Genomic DNA, 24,326 nt, shown 5'->3' on the forward strand with positions numbered 1-24,326 from the left:
TAGTCTGGCATGTAGGAACAGATCAGAGCTAGAGCTAAACATTTGGCAGTCATCAGAAAACAGAAGATATGGAAAGCCATGGACCAGCTAAAAATATGTTGAAGAGAGGTAGAAGAAGGGGTGAGGTTCAAGGACTAAATCCTGGGGTGACTTGATTTTCAGAGGTTGGGGACATGAGGAAGATCCAGCAGAGGAAACTGATCTCTGGCTTAGTCTAATGGCAAGCTTCTCGAGAGCAGACACTAGCGTTATTGTCTTTTTATCTCCTGCGTCTGGCCCAGTGCCTCTTGGTTCATAGGAGGTATTCAGTAAACAAATGAAACTGTCCTTTGAAATCCAACTAGAATCTAGAGTCATTTCCTAGAAGTTCTCCTGGTAACGCATGAGAATCCTGTAATTGAATTAGGACCAGCCCGGTCAGGACATCTCTCCAACCACCTGCAGCACACACTGAACTTATTTTGAAATACACACCTCTGCTACACAACTCACTGGGAGACAAGCACAGATGAAAGCTTGAAAAGAAAGAGTCTATTGATTAGAAAGGTAACAACTACAGCATTCAGAGGCCAAGAATCAGAAAGCACATTTTTCATCTTCAGTTGTTTCACAAAGTAAATGAATATGAAACACAGAATAGGCTGCTTAGTTTTTTGGTTTCCCATTATCACCATAAGCGGCTTATAGTGGAGAGGTGAAGCGTCCAGCTCTGCCTCTTAGTAAAAGGCAATAAAAAGGATAATTGAGCACCTGTAAGACTCTTACAAGATAAATGTATAAAACATATGCATATGTCTCCCATTAGTCCCCTAATTTTACTCCTTTCATCATAAAAAATTCAAACGATTCCTGTAACTAAAGCTTGCATTTTGATCTGGGATGAGGAAACACTGCACATAAATCTTTGCATTATTCTGAATCTTCTACTGCCTGAAGGAAGCAAGTGAATAATCCGACTCGCAGAATAACTCCGCAGCCATAAAGGACATTCAGCTGATCCTAACTGCTCTTCATCAGTACCCTCAAAGGCATTCCGGGTCACTTTTGTTATCTCTAAGTTGGGTAGAGTTAACTCAAGTTTAACTCCCACTATACAGAAAAAGTAAAGAAGGAGGAAAAGCTCAAGGAATCTAAGAAAGGATTGTACAAGCTGAAACATTTAGGAAAAAAACAAACAAAAAATACCTGGTCAAACAAAAGTTTTCTAAAAAAAAAGAAATGGATACCTCATTCTTCAAGGAAACTAAAATTTAAATGTGACTCTATGAGGCAGCGAATTGTCTAGATGATCAAATTTTCACTATTTATCATGTACTGTGTCATTCAAGATTCACTGGCATTTTAGGGGAAAACTACACATACAAACTGCCACACAGGGATGAGTACAACATGAGTACTCTGTTTATCACTATTCTTATTTTATACCAATGCCATCAGCATGAATGCTACTATACTTCCTTTTTAAATGCCTAACACATTTCTTGGCACACAACAAAGGCTCAAAAAAGTATTTGTTGAGAATGGATAATTCTACTAAAGCACTGTAAGAAAAACCACTAAGGAACAGGTATTACGGTGGATAGATTTGTCAGTTCTGTCAGTCCAGCATCCACCAAAGGTACGGAATATCTGGCCTGTGGGCCATGTAAACCCTGCATGAGTCCCCACATTTTGGGATTCAAAATTCAATACATGTATTTAGTAAGCTAATATTTAAACTGATAATTTTGTACAGCCCCTGGATGATACTTAAATATCCAAATGGCCCTTGGCAAAAAAAAAAAAAAAAAAAAAAAAAAATTCCCCGACTCCGGGAACCTAGTGGGAAAACCAAGATGGATGGGAAGAAAAACCATTTCTTACTATATAAACTGAAAAAGCATAGATATTGTCTTCCTCTCCTCTCTGGAAGCTAGAAACTGGAAAGGTGACACAAACCTGTCTAACTGTAGCTGGAATTTGATATATTAAGGAGTCATACAAAGACACAGGGAACCAGAGATTACAGAATCCATGGAAGAGGCAAGAATTCAAAGGCATAGCTATATGGTCTGAGAACCATGAAGTCAGAGCCTAGCAGCTTGTGATGACCGTAATGACCAGCATTGAAAGTGCCCTAGTTGTACAGTGAGATACAAAATTGTGTTGTGCCTTCCTGCTTAGGCCTAATGCTTTACTCTTCTTGTCAATTCTCTGGGTTTCAAAGTGTATACATTAACCTTTACTAAACTCTCACTCTCCTTCAGTTGCCCAGAGTTGATTTCTGGTGGCACCAGAAAATTGGAACCAGGAAACAGATAACTGGCCAGACCCTCGGATAATTAAAGAAAATTTGTTTCTGGCCTAGAATGTTACACTAGTGTTCATGGAAAGGGTTTGTTAAGTCCTTACCATTAAGGATAACTACCACCTTTGATCCTACAGAATGCTTTAGGTGATTGAAAGAGTAATACCAAGAACAGAACAACAAGAATGAGGTAGAGCTTTTGCTATCGTGAAAATGTAGATAACTGAAAAGAAAGAAATGTTAAGGTCAAATCCCTATAAATTAGACTCTAGTACTACTGAAACCCAGGTACTACTAAGAATGGGATCTTTCTGGTTTTTTTTTCTTACAACAGAGATGAGGTAGTCATGACACAAATGCATGCCATTTAATGCTCTGGGTTGCTGAATTACAATTCAGTTATATTTACATTCACATTGAGACTATTATATGAAGGTTGTAACTTTGAAATGGAGGTGTATGGGAGAATCTGAGGAGTTGGGAGCATCCTGAATGCCTAGTTTCCTGCAGTCACCCCTTGCCACCTGGGGAACACCTCCTCTATTGTTGAAGGACGCTGTTCCTCTCTGGCTTGAAGACAGTCAAACCTGCTTGCCCAAGAGAATTCCACTGTGAGAGAAGCAAAGCAATTTCCCAGCTGCTTCATCCTTGAACACACACATACTATTATAATAACATTACATAGAAGCAGTGTATGTGGGATTGATTACAAAAGCACCAAAAGAATTATATAAGATTTCAGTCATTTATAAGGATAAACATACAGAAAATAAGTTCAGGAACAGATTCCAAGTGTGGTAAACCAAGGAAGGAAAAGCAATTTTAGATTCAGTTGACTTTGTTGACATAGGCACATTTATCAGAAATCAGAATTCAAAATCTATGCCTCAGTGGCTGAGAGTGATTCTAAATGTTTGCCCAGCTGGCTGGCTGAAAATTGGACTCAGTGAAGACATATGCTTAAAGGAAGCTGAGATACCATATATTTTGGGGAGATAATGTGGAAGGACAGAAATAATATTACCCAAGTTATTCTTTCATCACATTCTCCATCTTTAGACCCTAAAAGAACCCAAAACATTCCTCCTAGTATAAGATCAGGAAAATAATTAGCAATTAGAGATCCTACACCTCTGAAAAATTATTTATTGGCAAAGTTAGGAAACACTGAAATCAGATTGCCCATTTTGTTGTCAAAGATAGAAGAGGACAAACCGAGACATTTAAAAGTAGGAAAGTAGGCTTAATTCCATCAAGAGGCAGCAAGACCAGAGGGTAACAGCCTGCATGAATGGCTAGCAAGGGCCAATCAAGGGTTTGAATAACTAGGTAGCCTCTTAACCCTTTCAACCAAAACACTAAACCATAGTCAGCACTGTCTTCTCTAAATGGTAACACAAATTAAATTAGTGGATATGAGTCCTGAAGAACAAAAGTCATGCAAGTTATCCCTCGGTCAGAATAAATAGTTCTGCAAAGTAAAGGTGGAAAGGAAGGGCTTGAGGTATGTATAATTACATTTACAGTCAATCTACATAAGTATTCTCTCATATTCCTAAGCTCTCCTAGATAGAGAACCCAAAATGAAGTAGTTCCATTAGTATTACAATAATTGTTTCAACTAGAAACTGAGTCTGCCACTTAATTTCTATACATCACAAAGCCAAAAGCACCCCTCAAAAGGAAAAGTCATAAGCAACATGATTTTGAGTGTCAAGGGGGAAATATAATAGGATAACAGAAAAGCATTTGCTATCTACTGGTGTTACCCAGTTTTGTGTTTAAAAAATATCCAGGACTATGAAAAACACTACCAAGGATACAGATCTGACAAAAGCAGGAAACACATCCATTCTTGATCTCCAAACAGATAAAAGGCTATGCCCAAGAAAGTTATTTGAAGGAAAAGTTAGTTATAAGCAAATGAAAAGGGCAGACAATGTAAGAGGGAATACACAAATACCAATTATGGCCTCAAAATCAGTGCAGAAAAATGACAGCATCAATTCATTTATATTATGTTCCTTGTGTCACAAACATTTATAAATTTTAATCAACCTTCTTATTCTTTCTTGTCTGTTTTTCCCCATTATTTTCTAAAGGCAGTACTGAATGGCTAACTTTACAATTGGAGCAAAAGGTTTCAAAATGCATAAATAAAAGAAATGGACAGTACGCAAGAATCCAAGACTTGAAGCCAGATGTAGCAATTTGATTTGAAAGACAGGGGTTATTATCTGACTTCAGGAAAAATAACAATTTTTTCATTTACACAAAGGAATACATTACAGCAGGGAACAATAATTTTCTAAAACATAGCCATGATTAAAGGTAGGCATAGATGTTGGAGTGTACAAATGACAGATTACAATGTATGTTATTTTTGTTGAATTGCTTCTATTTGGAGGAAATTTCCAAGATCAAAGAAACAATATTCTCCCTCTTACTATAAGAACCAGAATGGAGCAGACAATCCCTCTCCCTCTGTTCTGAAACAGTGTGTGAGCATACGCCCTGAACATAACCAATTGGTGAGCCTCATGCGGATTTTTGACTCTTGGGGACAAGGGAAGGTCAGTAAGAACCCAGTAGAATGTGAGCTCAAAGAGGAACATTGTTCCTTTTTATTAACTGTACTTAGAAAGGCATTAACCATACAGTAATTACTTTAAGATATTTTTAAATGGAAAAGGAGGCCAGAATGAGAATCAAAGGTCCAATGACACTGTTGAAAATACCCAATGGGCAAGGCCAGCACTGTAATGTCTAGAGATGCCAGTGCCAGGAATGATATAACAAGTAGAATATGAGTTTACACCATGGTTGTCATTGTATCTCTTGATCCTTTCATAATATTGGTGCCTCACACTGTCCAATGATTTAGCTTCTCCAGTGTCCTTGCAATAAATTCCTCTCTTGATTGAAGCTTATCATAGTTGGATTTTGAGAGGATTCAAGAACGCTGAGTAGGGGGTGGTGCTGTTGTATAGTGGGTAAAGACTCTGCCTGCAAATGGCTCGCATCCTAAATGGGCCCTGGTTTGAGTCCTGGTTATTCTACTTCCTACTCAGTTTTCTGTTAATGTGCCTGGGAAATCAGTAGAGGATGGCCAAGCATTTGCACCCCTGCAGGACCTGAAGCAGCTCTTGGTTTCTGGCTTCGTTCTGACCCAGCCCTGACTACTGCAGCCATTTGGAGAATGAACCAGTAGATAGAGCTTGTTTCTCTCTCTCTCTCTCTCTCTCTCTTGTTCTCTCACGCTCATTCTCTGTGTGTCTATGTGTTTGTGTTTGTGTGTATGTGTGTGTGTTCAACTCTTCCTTCCAAATAAGTAAAATCAATCTGTACCAACTAGTGCACATGCATAAATCCATACTAGGTAATTACATCATCAGGGACAGAAAACATTATCTTCTTGTAACAGACTGGAAATGACGCAAATGGTGATGCTAAACTTATGCCCAAAGTCAGAATATTTACTTCTTTCATTAATACATTAGATGCAACTACATGAAATTACAGATATTAGGCAATTTATTTTAACCTAAAAAATCTCACATAGCTCAATCTGATTTATTTGATTGTATTAAGACATAGCACCTGTGCCTGGACGTTCTTAGCTAATATTTAAGTTTTTCCCAGGAGCTGCTGTGGTGGCCTATCAAGCTAACCCCATAGAGGCACTGGTTGTGTCCCAGCCACTCCACTTCTGTTCAAGCTCCCTGCTGATGCCCTGGAAAGGCCCGGGAGGATGGCCCAAGGCCTTAGCCCCTGCATTCACATGAAGAAGAAGCTCCTGAATCCCATTCCCGACTGCCTCAGCTCTGGCCATGGCAACCATGTGACTAGTGACCTAGAAATAGAAAAGCTCTCTCTGTTTCTCTCTCTGTCTCTGTTTCTCTTTCTTTCTCTGTGACTCTTTCAGGCACAATAAATAAATCTTTTTAAAAAGTAATCTTCAAAGACTTTGGTTAATTTTTCTGATTCGTTCAAATGCTTAGGCTTTATACTCTGGTTTAGCATGCAGAGTGTCAACTCCCAGACTCAGGTCTACATATGACAGAGAACTCTGCAAGGAAACAAGATATGTTCAGTAACAGTTAATTAGAATCACAAAAATACGCAACCAGAAGCGCCAAGTAATTTGACATTCAGCCCTAACTTCATTCTATTTGTCTAAAGCAAGAAATGGTGTTATTTTTAAAATAATTAAAATGCCTAGCAATCTGTTTTAGTGAGGTTTTTTCCTCTTGTTTATTTGCCTATGTCATATACCTGCTACTTTCCTTCTACATTATCAGGGTATTCAAGGTAGTACAGCCCAGTCCTGTTCTCAAATTCGTGAACCCACTGCGCATGTGCCACAATGTCCATACTGCAGAATTTAGTCTAACCTAAAACAGAGTATGAGTCAAAAGACCAATTTTGGGGACAGGTTTTTAAAATGTGCTCCCAGAGAAGTGACTGATGATATAAAGTGTGGAGTGGGGACTAGTAATTGGAATTAGTGAGATACTTTCTCAGTGATTTTTATTTTAAGAATTTTTACTAGAAGAAACAAATGGGAAAATGAGAGAAAACAGGCTTGTGTTTCTTCCTCAAAAAAAAAAAAGCCTATTATCAGAGGCTTTGAAGAAGGATTCAATACAAATTATTAGATTTTTCTCTAAAGTAATAGTTTCTGCATCACTCAACACTCTCTGATGTGCTCACTCAGCTGATGAGAGATTTTTTTTTTTCTTACCTGAATGGCACTTCTTCCTGTGGAACGTCCACATAGTAACGAATAAAAAATCTTTCAGAATCTTCTCGTTCCCCATCCGTAACAACACTGCCATTAAGTTTGGAAACTGAAGGCAATCTGTAAGTCAAAACCGACACGTACATTTTAAAGTATTAAAAATATTTACTTTTAGCAATAAAAATAATTGGTCTGAGGAGCAGTTTTATTCTAAGTACATATGACATGTGCTTATGTGCAACTACTGATACAACCCAGTGTGGCAGAAAATAAAATACCAAAAACAAAATCTGGTTTGATATTTTGATGTGAAACTGACCATCATAATCACATTTCATCTTTCAAAATAAGATTTTACTTGGCAGGCTCAGCACAATGGTTCAGTGGCTAAATCCCTCGCTTTGCACATGCTAGGATCCCGTATGGGTTCCAGTTGGTGTCCGGCAGCCTCACTTCCTATCCAGCTCCCTGCTTGTGGCCTGGGAAATCAGCAGAGGGTGGCCCAAAGCCTTAGGACCCTGTGCCCATGTGGGCGACCAGGAGGAAGCTCCTGGCTCATGGCTTCAGATTGGAGTGACCCAGTGGATAGAAGGTCTCTCTCTCTCTGCACTGCCTTATCTCTGTAAATCTGCCTTTCCAATAAAAACAAATAAACCTTAAAAAAAAATTCTACTTTGCTCTGCCCAACTTAAATAAAGGCAATGCAAGCCCCACGCCTAATTTTAAATTCTTTTAATAGTCAGTTTTGTAAAGTTAAAACAACAGATATAACTAATTTTAATAATTCCTTTGATTACTTTAATATATCCAGAATATAATCATTTTATAGGTAATATTAAAACAATGAGCTACTTATTATGTTCTTTTACTCAAATAAGGTATTTGAAACCCACTGTCTATTTCACACTAATAGAACATTTCAATTTAGACAAGACATATATAAAGTGCTCAGAGCCATCAATAGCCAGTGACTACAACATTAAACAACACAGACCTAGACAGTAATTAGTACAATGTGGTTACAGTATTTATAATTTAATTGATTATATTTGAAAGGGATTGTGTAAATGAAATAAAATATTGCAAGATTTATTAACCTGTGTTTTGAAAAAGATTTATTTATTTACTTGAAAGAGTTACAGGTGGGGGAGAGAAACAAAGACATCTTCGAATCACTGGTTCACTCCCCAAATGGCTGCAATGGTCAGAGCTGGCATGGTCTGACACCAGGGTGTGGGACTCAAAGCCTTTGGCCATCCTCTGCTATCAATAGGCAGCTGATGAAGTGGAGCACGAAAGACACCTGTATTGGATGCTGGTGTCACAGGTAGAGGACCACACTGACCAAGACTTATTACTCTTGAAAGACAAGTATGTTGGTATTTTTTTCTTCAGTGAGATATTAATATTAAGGATCAGCGAGGCATTAGTTGGTCAGAAAGATCAATACCCTGCTTAAAGAACCACTCTTCTTCAGGGAAAAATAAAGCTTATACTGCTTCCTTCATCAAATTAATATGTATAATACACAAACAGAACAAAGCCAAGCTCCATGTTCACTTACAAAAGAGCCACAATCTTACTTCTGCTAAAAGTTTATACAAAAATAAACGCTCGTGAAAAATTCCAGGAGCCAGTGGTGGCAGAGTCCAAGACATGAAGAGCCACAGAAGTCCTAGGATGGACACATCATGTCCAGGAGTCAGTCTACATCCGAAGCAACAGACACATTTTGTTCTCTTAGGTTTATCACTAAAGAAAGAGCCCAGTTTTCAGGTATTTTTACTTTATAAAGCCAGTGTGAGAGCAAAAAAATAAGGACAACTGAATATTTCCATATGATGTAGATTTGTGCTTCATGGCCAAGACAGGATTCAAATATTATTCAAATATTCTGAGTACTGAGTAGCATAAAAATAGAACAGATCTGTGAGAGAATTTTGTTTAGCCATCTTGCAAGGCAATTGTATTTCATGCATTCCTTATCCGTCTGCATCCCTTTTCATCCAGGATTTAGAATCTCAAAAGCAGTTTCTCCAGCACACCCTGCTCAAAAGATGGATAAACTCACAGGGCCCTACTCCCCTTTTAAGGAAATAAAAAGAAAGCAGGCAATGTCAGGACAACGCACCTGGCTACCACCAGTTTCCTTCGCTCCTCAGTGGTATATGGCTGCAGAAGAGGAATTCCTAACAACCTTACTTCTTCAAGTTTGGGGAATGAATTTAGTTTGTCAATGTCTTCCCAGGACTGCAAACCTAATTTGAGAAAAAAAAATATTAGTAGAGTAAATCAAGAAAAGCACACAAATCGGAAGGTAAATGAAGCAAAAAATTACTTCCATAATTTATGAGATGTTAAAATGATCGTAAATTAGAGCCTGAAGTTTTTCTTCAGTGAAGGAATGAGTAGAATATAATCAAATACCATAAGCCTGTTCCCATAGTTTTTCCCATCTATGTGAGCCTGGTAGTCAAGGAAGGGGATCCATCTACTGGTCTACCACGATGGCTTATAGGGAGGGTCACTGGCAGTTTCAAGAAAAAGGGTGTATGCCATGATTATTCAGTTTTAAAAAGTGATATGAGCAACTCATATTACTCACATATAGACACATGGAATGTAACTACTGATCAGATTGATACTGTCATACTCCGACTTTTATCTGACAATTTCTAAAATGGGACACAGCTAACAGAAAGTAAGTATTATCTCCATGTTTCCCTCATCTTGGTGATGGAAAAAATATCTAGAACTATAGCTGAAACAAACCAAAACAAAACAAAACAAAAAAAATCTGAATCTCTGAATACAAGAACATACTGTAAGTTAATATTTTTATATCAGTAAATTCAAATAACATTGTCCATGTAGTTGTATGTGTATATAAATATCACCCCAAACAATGCTCAACTTCCTAGTCAGGTAGGAGTTCCAAAAAGGAGAAATATCCTGGTAGGAACGCAGCTGGTTCATCTTACAACATATGGAACCTCCTAGAAAACACAGACCTCCTTTTCTATTTCCATCAACCTCTCCCAAGGCCAAAGCTTGAGGAGCAGCTTCTGAAGGCCTTAGCACTAAAACTGTGTCCAGTCATAACCGCGGTCTCCCCTCAGAATGGCGTTTCCAGCTAGGAAAAGCACAGAGACAGACTGAGGGACAGCAAGTTATCAAGTAAACAGCTTTCCTCAGTAAAAACTCATCTTTAAATCTTAATGCCATCTCTTATAACCTTTACAGTAAATTAGACTATTTAGTTTTCTCAGTTGTAGATGTTTAACTGTGTAGTCGTTCTAAGACAAAGCTGAAAGATAACACCAAAAGAATGAGAATAAAAATCATACATTAGAAAAAAAAAAGCAAATATTACATGCTTTTCCTAATACGTGATAACATACAGAGTGATAATGTATGCAATCTATGGGTGCAAGAGTAACATTCTAGGGTTTGATTACTGGATATAGTCTTTGTTTCTACTCCCAAGAAACAGTTAGGTGTCTAGCTTTTCGTTCCTCTGGGCTTTTGTTTTTGTTATTACTGTTGCTGTCATTTTCAACTTGTCATGTGTTGGTGGTATCTTTACCTAATAAAGTGTTAAATTAGCAAATGCAAAGTGAAATGAAACTGTATTGGAAAGACTAGAAAAAAAAAGATATAAGAAAGGGGGAAAGTGGATGGCAAATGTAGGTGGGAGAGGGTAGGATAAGAAATACCAATAAGCTCCTAAATGTGTATCACGATCTAGGTGAAAATTATCCATTTTACATATTTTTTTAATCACACATTAGGAAAACACATTTTTTTGTAAAGTAAAATATATTTTTGCATCAGATAAAGGATCATTAGGCAAAATAAAAGTACTCAGAGAAATCTTAAACGCAACAATAAGAGGCCAGTGTTGTGGCAGAGCAAGTTAAGCTACTGACTGCATTGCCAGCATTTCATATAGGCACCAGTTTGAGTCCTGGCTGCTATACTTCCAATCCAGCTCCTTGCTAATGTGTCTGAGAAAGCAGCAGAATATGGCTCAGTGCTTGGGCTCCTACAGCTGAGTGAGAAATCACCCTGGAGCATCAGGCTCCTAGCTTCAGCCTGCACCAGACCCAGTTATTGAATCAAATGATGATGGTTCTCTCTCTCTCTCTCTCTGCTTGCTCTCTGTTCTCCCCTCACCCCACCACCACGACTCTGATTTTCAGATAAGTAAGTAAATCTTTTAAAAAAGGTTAACCGTAAGGGAAAATGCAAGACAGCAGCTGAGTAAGATAACTCCAGGCATGCTTGCCCCACCTCAATGTGAACAGCTATTAACTGAAATGTAAGAAAGAACTATTTCTGAAGTCACCCGTAGCCCAACTCCAAGCAGCAAAACCCAAAGACAGAGAGAGATTGATTGATTGTCACTTGCAGAGAGAATGAATTAAGCCCAGACTTGAGAATTAACTCAGTGCCTAGTCTGCCATACCAAAACTCAGTGCCATACATCCTTACAACCCCACCCTTAGATCTGTTCTTACAAACCACGCTTCTGTACTCTTTTAAGCCAGAAAGTCCACCCTCACCTTGCCCCTACTTCAGAAAGATAGTAGAGCAGAACTTCAGCTACCGAGGCGTGGGGTAGGAACCCGAGAACAGGACTTTGCCTTGGAGCTTTGTGCCACACGTGCTACTTGGAAAGATACAAAATTAGAGATGAAAAAGGGCAATATTAAACTAACATTATGGAAGTGTAAAGAATTATTAGAGATTATTATGAACAATCAAATACTAGCAAATTTGATCATCCACAAGTGAACAAATTCCTAGAATACTTTACCAAGAATGAATCATGCAGAAAAAATTCCTAAAAATATCAACAACAACAAGACTGAATCAGTAATTTTAAGACACTCAAACTGTCCTTGTTCTCCCAACAAACTCCATAGGCTCCCAATAAAGAAAAGTCTAACATAAGATGGCTTAACAATTCAAGGACTAAAACCAATTCTTCTTAAATGACTCCAAAAGTCAGGAGAGATAGGAATTTTTCTAAACTCATTCTATAAGGCCACCAGTACAAAAAAGTTCAAAGACACAACAAAAATAGCAAAAGCTACCGACCAATATCCTTGATGAGCACAAATGCAAAATCCTCAACAAAATGCTAGCAAACTGAATTCAAGAACACATTAAAAAGACTACTTATTATAACCAAAAGAGATTTATCCCAGCAACACAAAGGCTGTTCAACAAAAGCAAATCACAAAATGTGATGTCTTTTACCTTGCTAATGTGGTACAAAAATAATGTACTAACCTAAATAGGCACGGAAAGAGCATTTGATACAACAGTATCCCTTCATAATAAAAACTTTGGACAGAACAGGTATAGAATAATTTACATCAACACAATAAAGGCCATAAATAACCAAGTCAACAGCTAACATTATACTAAATGGGGAGAAGCTGAGGTTTTTCTCAGATCTGGAAGACAAGGACACTCACTTCCTTCCATCACTTGTATTCAATACAATATTGGAAGTTCTGGGCAGAATAAACTGAGCATGAAAGAGAAACAAAGGGAATCCAAGTTGGAAAGGGGAAATTATGAAACTGTCACTGTTGCAAATAACATGATCTTTTAAAAAATATTTACTTTTATTGCAAAGTCAAATATATACAGAGAGGAGGAGAGACAAAGAGGAAGATCCTGGGTTCATGATTCACTCCCCAAGTGGCCACAATGACCGGAGCTATGCTGATCCAAAGCCAGGGGCTTGATCCAGGTCTCCCATACAGGTGCAGGGTCCCAAGGCTTTGGGCCATCCTCAGTTGCTTTCCCAGGTCACAGCAAAAAGTTGGATGGGAAGCAGGGCTGCTGAGATTAGAACTGGCACCCATATGGGATCCCGACACATTCAAGGTGAGGACTTCAGCTGCTAGGCCACTGCGCCGGGTCCATGACATGATCTTTTACACAGAAAATCCCAAAGACTCAGAAAAAAATAATTTTTTCCCCAAGATTAGGTGGTATGACTGTGCAGATCACAGAGGGTTTTTATGGAAGTGAATCAGTGCCATAAAACACTGTAAGAGTAGACATGAGGCATGATACACGTGTCAAAATCCATAGAACATACAACAGCAAGAGTGAACCCTAATAAAATCTGGATTTGGTATGAAATGATATGTCAGTGCAGGCTCACTGACTGAAGAGGTACAAATGTGCTACTTTGGTACAGATGCCTATACTAGAGAAAACTGCAGAAAACATGGCAATTCTCTGTGGTTTCTGCCCAATCCTCTCCCTTCTGTACAGCCTGCAACAAATCCAGACTGCTCCAAACTTCTGGTAATAGAACTGCTTGCTGTTATACTATGAAGTATGGAAGGCACAAAAGTCTTCATGTGTTGGGCTGGCATGGTGGCCTGGTGCAATAATCTACCTGCAGTACTGTCATTCCATATAGACATCAGTTCATGTCCCAGCTGCTCCACTTCCCATCCATTTCCCTGTTTATGGCCTGGGAGAGTAGTGGAGGATGAGTCAAAGTTCTTGGACCTTTGCAGCCACATGGAAAAACCTGGAGGAGGCTCCTAGCTCCTGGTTTTGGATCAGTTTAGCTCCAGCCGTTACAGATACCTGGTGGGTCAACCAGCAGACAGAAGGCCTCTCTGTATCTCCTTCTCTCTGTAAATCTGCCTTTCAAATATTTTAATTAAATCTTTCTTTGAAAAAAATCTACATGTGGCATATGCCTTGGCCAACTTCAAAGGGGTTTGTGCTAGGAGTTCTGCTGCGATGGTCTACAATGGAAAAAACACATTAGAGGGCCTATGGTGGTTCCATGTGTGCTATGTGTGTCCATGACAGGATCAAATGGGCTTTCCTTATTTGGGAGCAGAAAATCATTGTGCAAGTGTTGAAGGCAATAAACAAACTAAGGAAGGTAAATTGAAAAAAAAATGAAGCCTTTGTGTAATTAAAAACCTAAAACTACTGTAAAGAACAAAACTGATTAATTGCAAAAAGGGAAATAGGTTAAATATATTCATTCCTGTGATAAATGTGTCCCACAGCAATAAACTCCAACTAATTATGCAGAGATACTAGAAAAAAGTGAGCACTTGCAAAGACAGAGAATATTGGGATTCTTGTGTACAGAGAACATGATCTCATTTGTAATTCCTTGTGCCCTCTCTTACTCTGCCTTTTACTATCAGATTCATCAATTTCACTCGACTCCTTCCTTAGCATAACCTCTTTAATGTATAAGCTATAAATTGCTGACACAGTGCTATGTCACTTAATATTTATCAGTCCATTTATGAAAATGAAGCTTTTATATTTAGCTTAACAACAGGCATCTGCGTGTCGTGTTGAAAATTCATCCTCTGAAAGAGTAGAGTTACGACTGCCAGACACAGACTCGCTGTATTTCATGCGGAAGCTCAGATCATTCTGCACGTGGAGTGAGAAGCAGCCTGTAGCTCACCTGACTTATGGAGGCTGATGGATCGCAGATTGGGGAACAACCTGGCTAATGAATCATCAGGCTCCTCAATGGCATTCAAATGATTGTTGGCCAATACAAGGGTATCCAGTGAAGGAAACATAACTCCCAGCTTCCGTATTTCAGTCCAGTCTTGGAGGTTATTGTCTGTTATATGTAGTAGTTTAAGAGAATGACAGCAAATAGAAGGACAAGACACTGTTTCATAGTCATTAAGGCACAGGAAAAGCTCCTCCAAACTGCAGAGAGAGAGAGAAATAAAAAAAAGAAATATTTCACTGGTTAAAGCAGTTTAGTTTCTACTTGACACTTGTTTTCCATTTAGTTAGCAGATAAAGAAATGCCTATGATACGGTAAATCAAAATATATCAAGGAAGAGAAAGCTTAAACTACACAAGATGGAAAAATTATATTAGCTTACACCAAATTAATTTTGTACTTAATTAAGCACTAAACTAAGCTGTATTAACTGAAAGCAACAGTAGCTAATATAGCAATGACACTGACAATGTAGTCAGGAAAATCAGAAAAGGGGACATAGCCCTGAAAGCAGAGTAGACTTGTACTTGTTGAGAGAAGGTAGAAGAAAATTCTATAAATAAAATGAACAAATGTTTAGAAATAATAACTACCATTTACTGAGTTCCTACCCTAGCTCATGTTGTTTGCCAATACATTATAGATTTTACTTTTCTTTATGCAAGGTAAATACAAATTATGCCCATTTTATGGGCAAGGAAAGCAGTTGAGCTCAACTCTTAATCATTGCTAAGCAGCTCAGCAAAGTTCATTTGGTGGCTTATTAGGACTGAAATTTAAAGGCTCATTGTATCCAGGCTGCATATGGCAAGGAAACTGGTTTCACGAAAGTGAGAGAGAGAGAGATTACGACTGAATAAGATTTTGAGGGACTTCATTATTTTCTTCTCAATATTTAAACAAACTAAAACATCACATATTTCTTCAAACTACAAAATATACAAACAAACCATGATAAGGATTTCCAAACGGACACAGTGTAATTTCTTTCATTATTCAAAAGAATACAAAGTCCATTTTTTTTTTTTGTTAGACCAGCTAGGCACATAAACATGTAGATGCTAACATATTTCAGAGATACTAAGATCTTTGTCTTCCCAAAGAAAATGCCAGAAGCAAAATTCTTCATTCAGGTAATCAGAAGATTAAAATGAAGAAAGACTGAGTTGATCTAGAAGTGATAAGTGCTTCTCAGGGGTATTTTCTAGACAGAAGGTTACATATCCTATGTCTTGGTGCAACTCAACACTGAACAAGTATTCCATTGGAAATGCTACTGGGTTACTCTCCCACCTTCATTCTCATTACTTCGTTTTTTTCTAACCTCTTTCTCCACCCAATCTACAGTTCTAGTATTTCCTAGATGGGAGATCAGCAGTAAGTCTACGTACTAACACAGGTGGCAATATAGCTCCTTCTTCACGCTGCTTCCTTCAACTTACTCTGGTAACTCCTGCAGGATTGTATGGACTGTCTCCCATGAAGCTTTGCTGTTGTTGAGGACAAGTTTGCGAACCCCAGAGAAGGACCCAGCACATGTTCTTTCTAAAACCGATAAATTCAAAGGGTTGGAACTCAGGTTTAGAAACTCCAACTGGGGAACATTTGATACAATTTTACTGACCTATGGAGAAAAAAAGAAAAGCGTATCAGGTAGTAATCAGATTCTAAATAGCAATCACATTCAAGCAAGCCTGAGTGAGTATGTCTCCAGGCAAGGGGCCTTTACCTCGGGGAGTCCTACCCAATTGCAGTGTCCACCGAGGGGACACAGGTGATTTCAATAACTCTTGGCAAATAATTAATCTCTTTCTATGAAATAGTGGTACAAATAACAATGGCATCAAAGAAAGATTCTCCCTGTGTCCCTTGAGCAAGAGTTCTGATTCTGCTCTATATGATGCTTGCTTTGACAAACGAAGAAATGATGCTTCAGCAGCCATTTTAGGCCATAAGTTTTTAAAGATCTGAGATTGGCTCGTATAATTCTCTCTAAATTTCTCCTTTCTCTCAGACTCAGCACAACATTAAGGCTAATTAAAGGTTTAAAACCACCTGGTAACAATCCATGTACTCACAAATAAGCAATCATGATAAGTTAGAAAACTGCTCTAGTTTGAATAAAAGACACTAAAATCTAGGCCCCAGCATAATATCCTGGCAGCTAAATCCTCGCCTTGCACTCACCGGAATTCCATACAGGCACTGGTTCATATCCCAGATGCTCTACTTCCCTTCCAGCTCCCTGCTTGTGGCTTAGGAAAGCAGTAGGGGATGGCCCAAAGCCTTGGGACCCTGCACTGGCATGGGAGACCCAGAAGAAGCTCCTGGCTCCTGACTTTAGATCAGTTTAGCGCCAGCCATTGCAGCCACTTGGGGGGCGAACCAAAGAACAAAAGATCTTAGTCTCTGCTTCACTCTGTAGATCTGACTTCCCAATAAAATTAAATACATTTTTAAAAAGATATCAAACTCTGAAGACACATTTACTCAGTATCAAAAGACATCCATGGCTATATAAAGAAAGTAGTGGACAACGGCAGAAACATCCCACATTAGAGTGCCTAGCTAGGCTCAGCTCCCACTTGTACTTCCGTTTCCAGGTCTCTGCTAATGCACACCCTGAAAGGTAGCTCCTGAGTCTGGATACCTCTGTGGGGGATCCAGATGGGCATCCTGACTTAGCTTCTGCCTGGGCCTGGGCCAGCCCGGGCTGCTGCACACATCAGGGAGGGGGAACCGGTGCTTGGATGATCTTGCACTCCCACTCTTGCTCTTCCTTCTCCCCACCCCCACCTCCCCTGCCTTTCAAATAAGATGAGAATAAATTTTAAAGAGAGAAAACATGATCATCAAGTCAATGTTTTACTAACAATTTAGCAGACAAAACAGCAACAAAAAAGAAATGAGATTATAGACCTGACTCTCTGCTCTGCCTAGTACTACACCTTTAAGATAGCTTATTTCACTAAATCCTCAAAACAACTTGCAAGATAAATATGCCGGTTTGCATTTTCATAAATGAGGAAAGTAAGGCTTAGGGATGTTAAATAATTTGACTAGAGCCTTACACTCACAAAAGGTACTACTGGAATTTAAAAATCAAAATCACTGTTCTAACATAACACAATGAATATAAGTATAAAAAGGAAGCTGGATCTAAATATTGAAGAGTAATTGGCATAATTCAGTGAAAAGAAATAAACAAATATGAAATTAATGTAACATGCCTGAAAAATTTAACAAGCATAAAACACCCAGCCAATGTAGTAACTGGTATAAGAAATGGTATATAAAAGAATAATTAGGATTAGTTATTCAGGTGGAAACCATGGGTTCAAACCAGGTTCCAACACTTACTGGAGATGTGTTCTCAGACAAGTTACCCAACCTTCCTAAATCCTATTTCTCAAAAGGTACAGGATTATTGGTAGAATTGACATGTAACACTTTCAGCACAGCAATGATCACATCTTTCTGAAACTCATTTCCTTGTTCCCTTCCCTGACAACACATAAATTCTATTAAAGCAATTTGCTTCTGTACGGTGATCATTTTTATTGAATAAATTAATGGTACAAAATCATTCAACAAGTACAACAAATACTAATACGATAAATACAGTATGAACCAATATTTCAACCCTGACTGTCCGTTAGAATCATTGTTAGAATGTTTAAAATATATTGACTCACAAGTTCCACTGTAGAAGCCTTCAGAGATTGAGTATAAATTTGTTTCTCTGTGGGTCAGGTGCAGTAGCCTAGTAGCTACGTCTTCACCTTGTATGCACTGGGGTCCCATATGGGTGCCAGTTCATGTCCCAGCTGCTACCATGTCCCATTCGGCTCCCTGCTTGTGTTCTGGGAAAGCAATACAAGATAACTCTAAGTCTTGGGACCCTGCACTGGCATGGAAGACCCGGAAGAGGCTCCTGGCTTCGTTTCGGCTCAGCTCTGACTGTTGTGACCATTTGGGGAGTGAATCAGTGAACAGAAGATCTTTCTCTCTTTTTCTCCTCTTTGTCTGCCTTTCCAAGAAAAATACATAAGTTTTTTTTTTTTTTTTTAAAAAAAGTGTCTCTCTGGCAAGCTCTAGTCATAACACCTAAAGTATTCATACAAGGGGAAAATCACATGTAGAAAGCAAATCAGCTTTACCTTGTAATAGACCTGTGGATGCACTCAGCTCAGGAGCTCTCCAATCAGAAGTAGATCAATTCTAAGGAGGTTCAGAGGAGAAACCACAAAGGTCCTCACATTTACCGTTTCATCTGTTCCACAGATGTATCTTTGAAACGCATACCACATTTACCAACATTTCACAAATGAACTACTGTTGTAGAGAAAACTTGTATCGCTCTGCACACCCTATCTTCTTTATCTCATTTGTGACCAATTGAGCCCAGTCCTTTGTGCACCCCCTGGCTGGATCTGGGAGTTTAGTCTGTGACCCCAGCCCAGACACAACAGGGGATACCTACACTGCATTCAAGGACTCGAATCCTAGCATGGCAAACTTCCATGGAGAAGCTATGTTTACTTCAGCCATTGTTTATCAAATAAATAAATAAGTAAGTAATCAGAGTTAGAGAGAAGAGACAGAGAGAAGTCTTCCAGGCAGTTACTAGTTCATTCCCCAGATGGCCACATTGGCTTTGGCCAGACCAACGTCAGGAGTAAGGAACTCCATCCATGCTGCCCACATGGGTGGCAGGGGCCCAAACATGGGCCACTATCTGGGAGCTGGATCAGAAGTCGAGCAACTGGGACACGAACCAGCACACACAAGATGATAGTGCTGCAGGCAGCTTTATTCATTAAGGCACAATACCTACTCCTATATTTTATCTCTTCTAAGGCAAAAAAAGAGGGACTAAAGCAGAAATAACTACTAATTACAGAGCAATTCCAATTACATAAAAACAAAACGAATCCCTTTATTACATATACTTTCCCCACATTTTATTTATATAAGTACTTAAAAGTTCATAGAAAATACATATTATGAAAGCCTATGCATGGATTTCAATTTTTTACATCAGAATACTTTTAATTTCATTTTTCTGATGATGTTTACAAAAAATAATTGGAAGGCAGAGTTATAGAGAGAGATCTCCCATTCACTGTTTAACACCCCAAATGGCTGCAAAGGCTAGAGTTGGACTAATCCAAAGCTGGGAGTTAGGAGATGCTTCTGGGTCTGCTATTTGGGTGCAGAAGCCCCAGGACTTAGGCCAGACTCGGCTGTTTTCCCAGACCATAAGCAACCAGCTGGACTGGAAGTGCAGCAGCCAAGACCTGAATTGCATCCATGGAGGATGCCAGCATGGATCCTTATCTGATCATTTTTAATGGCAACTCATTTGTTATAAAGTGAAAAAAACACTCAACAGAGATAACTTATGGTTTTTGAAACAATTCCTGGGCAATTTCGTCATACTAGCAGCTATGCAGAGAAATCCTCAGGGTCTGTATGCTCACTATGCTCAATGAGAATAAAGCCAGAATAATCAATACTAGTCAGTCCTAAAACAGCCTATAAAGGCAAAACTGGACTAGAAGCTACTCACTCAAGCACACAAAAAAACAGTATGTTACACTTAATACTTTCTTTAAGGAGTTAAAATATTATTATTAAAATAAATATCTCAAATATCCACTAACTGCAGATAAATTGACATCTGATAGAAAAGTTTCTTGATAGCCATGGCTGACAAACATTGCACTGAGTTTTTAGGTGAGTGCATTGGTTTCCCTTTTTTAAACTGAACAAATCAAAAAGACTGTACTTCACGTATCTCAGCCAGCGCAATCTGGTGCAGAAACACGGAGATAAACAGAGCACCTTTTAGGTCTGTATAGCTCAGATAGAAGAGCCTCCACTCTGGCTTCTAAAAAGGAAGAAACTAAAGATTTAAGGAAAAGGAAGAAAGGGTTTTAAGATAACAATCTGTGATTTATACCCAAACTATTCAACAGCACCTCCCTCCTTTCCCTCCTGTCAAATATTTAGCTAAATTTTTATTTAATTCCTCCCTTCTTTCAAATACTTAGCTAATTTTTTATTTAATTCATCCCTCCTTTCAAATATTTAGCTAATTTTTAAAATTAAAAGAGCTTGATAAAAAAGGGGAGAAATAGGGCCCAGCGCGGTGGCGCAAGTGGTTAAGGTCCTCGCCTTGCACGCCCGGGATCCCATATGGGCGCCGGTTCTATCCCGGCAGCCCCTCTTCCCTTCCAGCTCCCTGCCTGTGGCCTGGGAAAGCAGTCGAGGACGGCCCAAAGCTTTGGGACCCTGCACCCGCGTGGGAGACCCGGAAGAGGCTCCTGGCTTCGGATCGGCATAGTATCGGCCATCGTGCTCACTTGGGGAGTGAATCATCAGATGGAAGATCTTCCTCTCTGTCTCTCCTCTCTGTATATCTGCCTTTCCAATAAAAAAATAATAAAAATAAATCTTTAAAAAAAAAGGGGTGGGGGGAGAAATAAGGAGATACCTTAGGAAACGTCAGACAAAACTCTACTCGGCTAAAAATTCAAATAAAAAGCTAAAATATGCCTTTTTAAACACATGGATAACCAATTTTAAAAGAGTGTAAAGAAATGTTCACTTTCCCCCAAAGTATCCCATTTTTAACCTGCATCTATCTTAGACTCCAAATACAGCAGCAAGTAGTTTAAACATCAGATGCCACTCATAACTCATAGCATTAGTGACCACTCAAAGGCATCAAAGAACAAACTGTATTATTTTGTTCCACATTGCTATGGCAATGCAGGGAGAGGCAGATCTGATGGCTAAGGACAAATGATGTTTTTCAGTAATGGTTGTAATGGGGTTGAAATATAGTGTCTGAAAACCATGACCTATGAGGCATTTGTAGTCTGGGAAGAAGTTTAATCAAGCTCCCAAAATCAATATTCTTTTGCTGTCAGAATTTCTCCCATCTCTGCGCTCTGATATACACCCCTGAGATGAACTACACTAAGGACAGGAAGGGATGTAAGGGATGCTGAAACAAAAACTGGAAACAGGAAACCTGAAAGTAACAGATGTTGACCTGAAAAGTGCATAGAAACAGACTATTAAGCACATGTGGGAATATACAAATTGAGTGAAAATAAACTACAAATAATTTCAGCCCTCTCACCATATGTTTGTTTAGCCTGAGAAATCTTTAATACAGACCTCTGTCTAAGCAGAGAGAACACTGCCTTTCCAGGTTTGTAGTGATCCATGCGACATGCGTCTTCCTTGTGAGGTGGCAGCTACATCACATCAACGACACGAACTAGATTTGCTAAATGATTCCCACTGTTTGGCAAAGCTCATAGGTCAAAGCACCAAGCACAAAACTCTGTGACATTTTATACTCTTGAAAAAACAAATCTCAGGGGTTTAGCCCTTGAAGCGAGCAGCTGAACTGCTCCCTGGGCCGCAGGTTCTGGGCAGGCAGGTGTCTCAGAGGTTCAGTAGCAGGAGAGTTGGGAGCGGTATAGAAGGGGATATTTGTGTAATGTGGACAGATTGTGCAGAACAAGTGTCTAAAAGGACTAAGGAAGCATGAAAAGTCATCTGTGGAACAGTGAGTTATTCTGGTTGTTTAGGTAAGTCATAAGTGAAAGGATGTGCAAAGAGATGATTTTTAGAACAGCCTTATAAATCTATATATACTAATTAATAAATTGTTTAGAAGTTAGTTGACATACATATCACAGTTATAATAAAACTTATAATAGGAACCATACCACAAGCATGGTTACTAGAGACAGATAAATGTACAAAAAGCTGAACAAAACCAGTTGATCATTTTTTCTCAAACAATAAAATCTGTCATAGAATTTGTACAACATTCAGTATCTACAAGTGTTTGATCATTATCAGCAAGCCTGTTCCATCACGGATGAGCTAACTGAGGCACTAGCAGATTATGGGAGCTCCTTAGTATCACAGGAAATGGAGTAATTGGCTTTACTCAACCCCTGGGATATAACCACTTATTGATTAACATTCAACAAACACTACCTACTATGCTGGGCAATGGCAATTAAAAAAAAAAAAAAGGAAAACTCTCCACTTTATGTTCACACAGAGCCAGACAGGAAAACTGTCAAGTAGACAACTGTCTAACAGTATAGGACAGGGACTCTGGGACAATCTGACTCTGTCCAAGTGCAAATTAGGGGAAATATGGAGGACTAGCATGTTAGCTACACCTTCTAAACAGGAAGAGTAAGTGGGTAGGAAGAAAATGGAAGAAAGCGGAGGGTTCAAGATGAATCAAGGTTAGGAAGATTTTCACGTCAAGGGTTTAAGGCAAAGCATATGGGTTAAGTTGGAGGCCAGCTGCTAGCAATGAGGTAAAGAAAACAACTGAAAGGCTCCACACGGGACAGCGTCACAGTCACGTTCATTTGTTACAAGGAGGGCGACATATTGTAGTATTGTTATTTATAGTATTGTTACTTAGCTTAGAGTTGCTTACTCTGAGGTCCAAAAAACATCAGTTTGGTCTAACTACTGAAGAGACTTAATAATATAAATTCTAGATTCTTAGGAATAAGTTTCAGTATCTAGAATACATACTTTTATAAATACATACTTTTTTCAAGGATTTATTTATTTTTATTGGCAAGTCAGATTTACAGAGTAAAGGAAAGAGAGAAAGATCTTACATACACTGATTCACTCCCCAAATAGTCACAATGGCCAGAGTTGGGCTGATCCGAAGCCCAAGAACCAAAAGCTTTGTCTGCGTCTCCCACGTGGTTGCAGGGTCCCAAGGCTTTGGGCCAACCTCTACTGCTTTCCCAGGCCACAAGGGAAGCTGGAAGGGAAGTGGAGCAGCCAGTATAAGAACCAGTGCCCTTATGGTGTCTTGGGCATACAAGATGAGGACATTAGCCACTAGGCTACTGTGCCGGTTTTAGTATCTAGCCACGTTTTTGTTAAATTGAGGAATAAATATTGCAGTAGAGTAAGTATAGTATGTGTAACAGCATAGTAGGGAATTTAGTTCTCAGTAGCCTAAACCCTTTATTGATTCATTAACCTCTTAAAGTCTGAAACAAATTAGCCACTGCAAAGTTATTTGAAAAATCATCACAGAGTTGATGGGGTCAGTTATTTCTCTTGAAACACACAGAAAATGAGACTCTCAAGTGAGCAGCAGCAGTCAGCAGAACACATAATGACATAAACAGTGATATGATGCTTATTGCTGTCCTTCCACAAAAGGCAGCACTGGAAGAACTTTACCTCATGCCAGTCTTCGAGTTTGTTGTCAGAAAGATCTAGCTCCGAGACATGTGCACAGAAGGCAGCAATTTCTTTCTCGTCTCCTGCACAGGTTATTCCACAGCTGTTGAGCACTAGTACACTTGGGAGATTGAGGCGATCTAAAGTGCAAGAGACATAAAACCCATTGCCCATCAGTCCAACTCTTGTCTACGTGTACTCCGCCCCCAGAAATAGCCAGGAAACAAAAATCAAACTGTGTGAAATTACCTAAGGCCTGGAAAATACAGACGGCCATGGGATCCTAGGGAAGTGAAGCCAAGGAGGAGACAGCCCAGGAAGTCAGGTTTACAAAACCAGTACCACTAAAAATATCCTCCAGCCTTTAACTCTCAGCAGGATTGTGTATTTCAATTACCAACAACTGAGCCACATCCCTGCTCTCCTCTTATCATCCCAACACCAGATCCAGAGTTCAGGCCCAGATCACTACCACCTTCTTACTGGTCTTGATGCTTTCCTT

At 39.1% G+C, this 24,326-nt stretch overlaps 1 protein-coding gene across 3 annotated transcripts in view; it reads right to left on the reverse strand.

Moving 5' to 3' along the window:
• The window catches only part of LOC121154046 (tubulin-specific chaperone cofactor E-like protein), a 155,606-nt gene that overhangs the window by 106,083 nt on the left and 25,197 nt on the right, over positions 1 to 24,326 (reverse strand). For all 3 annotated transcript variants that reach the window (XM_040976804.1, XM_040976806.1, XM_040976807.1), the window contains exons 3-7: positions 23,825 to 23,964; positions 16,006 to 16,187; positions 14,506 to 14,762; positions 9,160 to 9,286; positions 7,032 to 7,148 (exon numbers count right to left, since the gene is read on the reverse strand). In XM_040976804.1, coding sequence (XP_040832738.1) covers positions 7,032 to 7,148; positions 9,160 to 9,286; positions 14,506 to 14,762; positions 16,006 to 16,187; positions 23,825 to 23,964 — 823 coding nt within the window. The remainder of the gene's footprint in view (positions 1 to 7,031; positions 7,149 to 9,159; positions 9,287 to 14,505; positions 14,763 to 16,005; positions 16,188 to 23,824; positions 23,965 to 24,326) is intronic.

Source organism: Ochotona curzoniae, unplaced genomic scaffold, assembly GCF_017591425.1.
Source record: "Ochotona curzoniae isolate NIBS_2020 unplaced genomic scaffold, NIBS_Ocur_1.0 contig_2723, whole genome shotgun sequence".
Lineage (NCBI taxonomy): Eukaryota > Metazoa > Chordata > Mammalia > Lagomorpha > Ochotonidae > Ochotona > Ochotona curzoniae.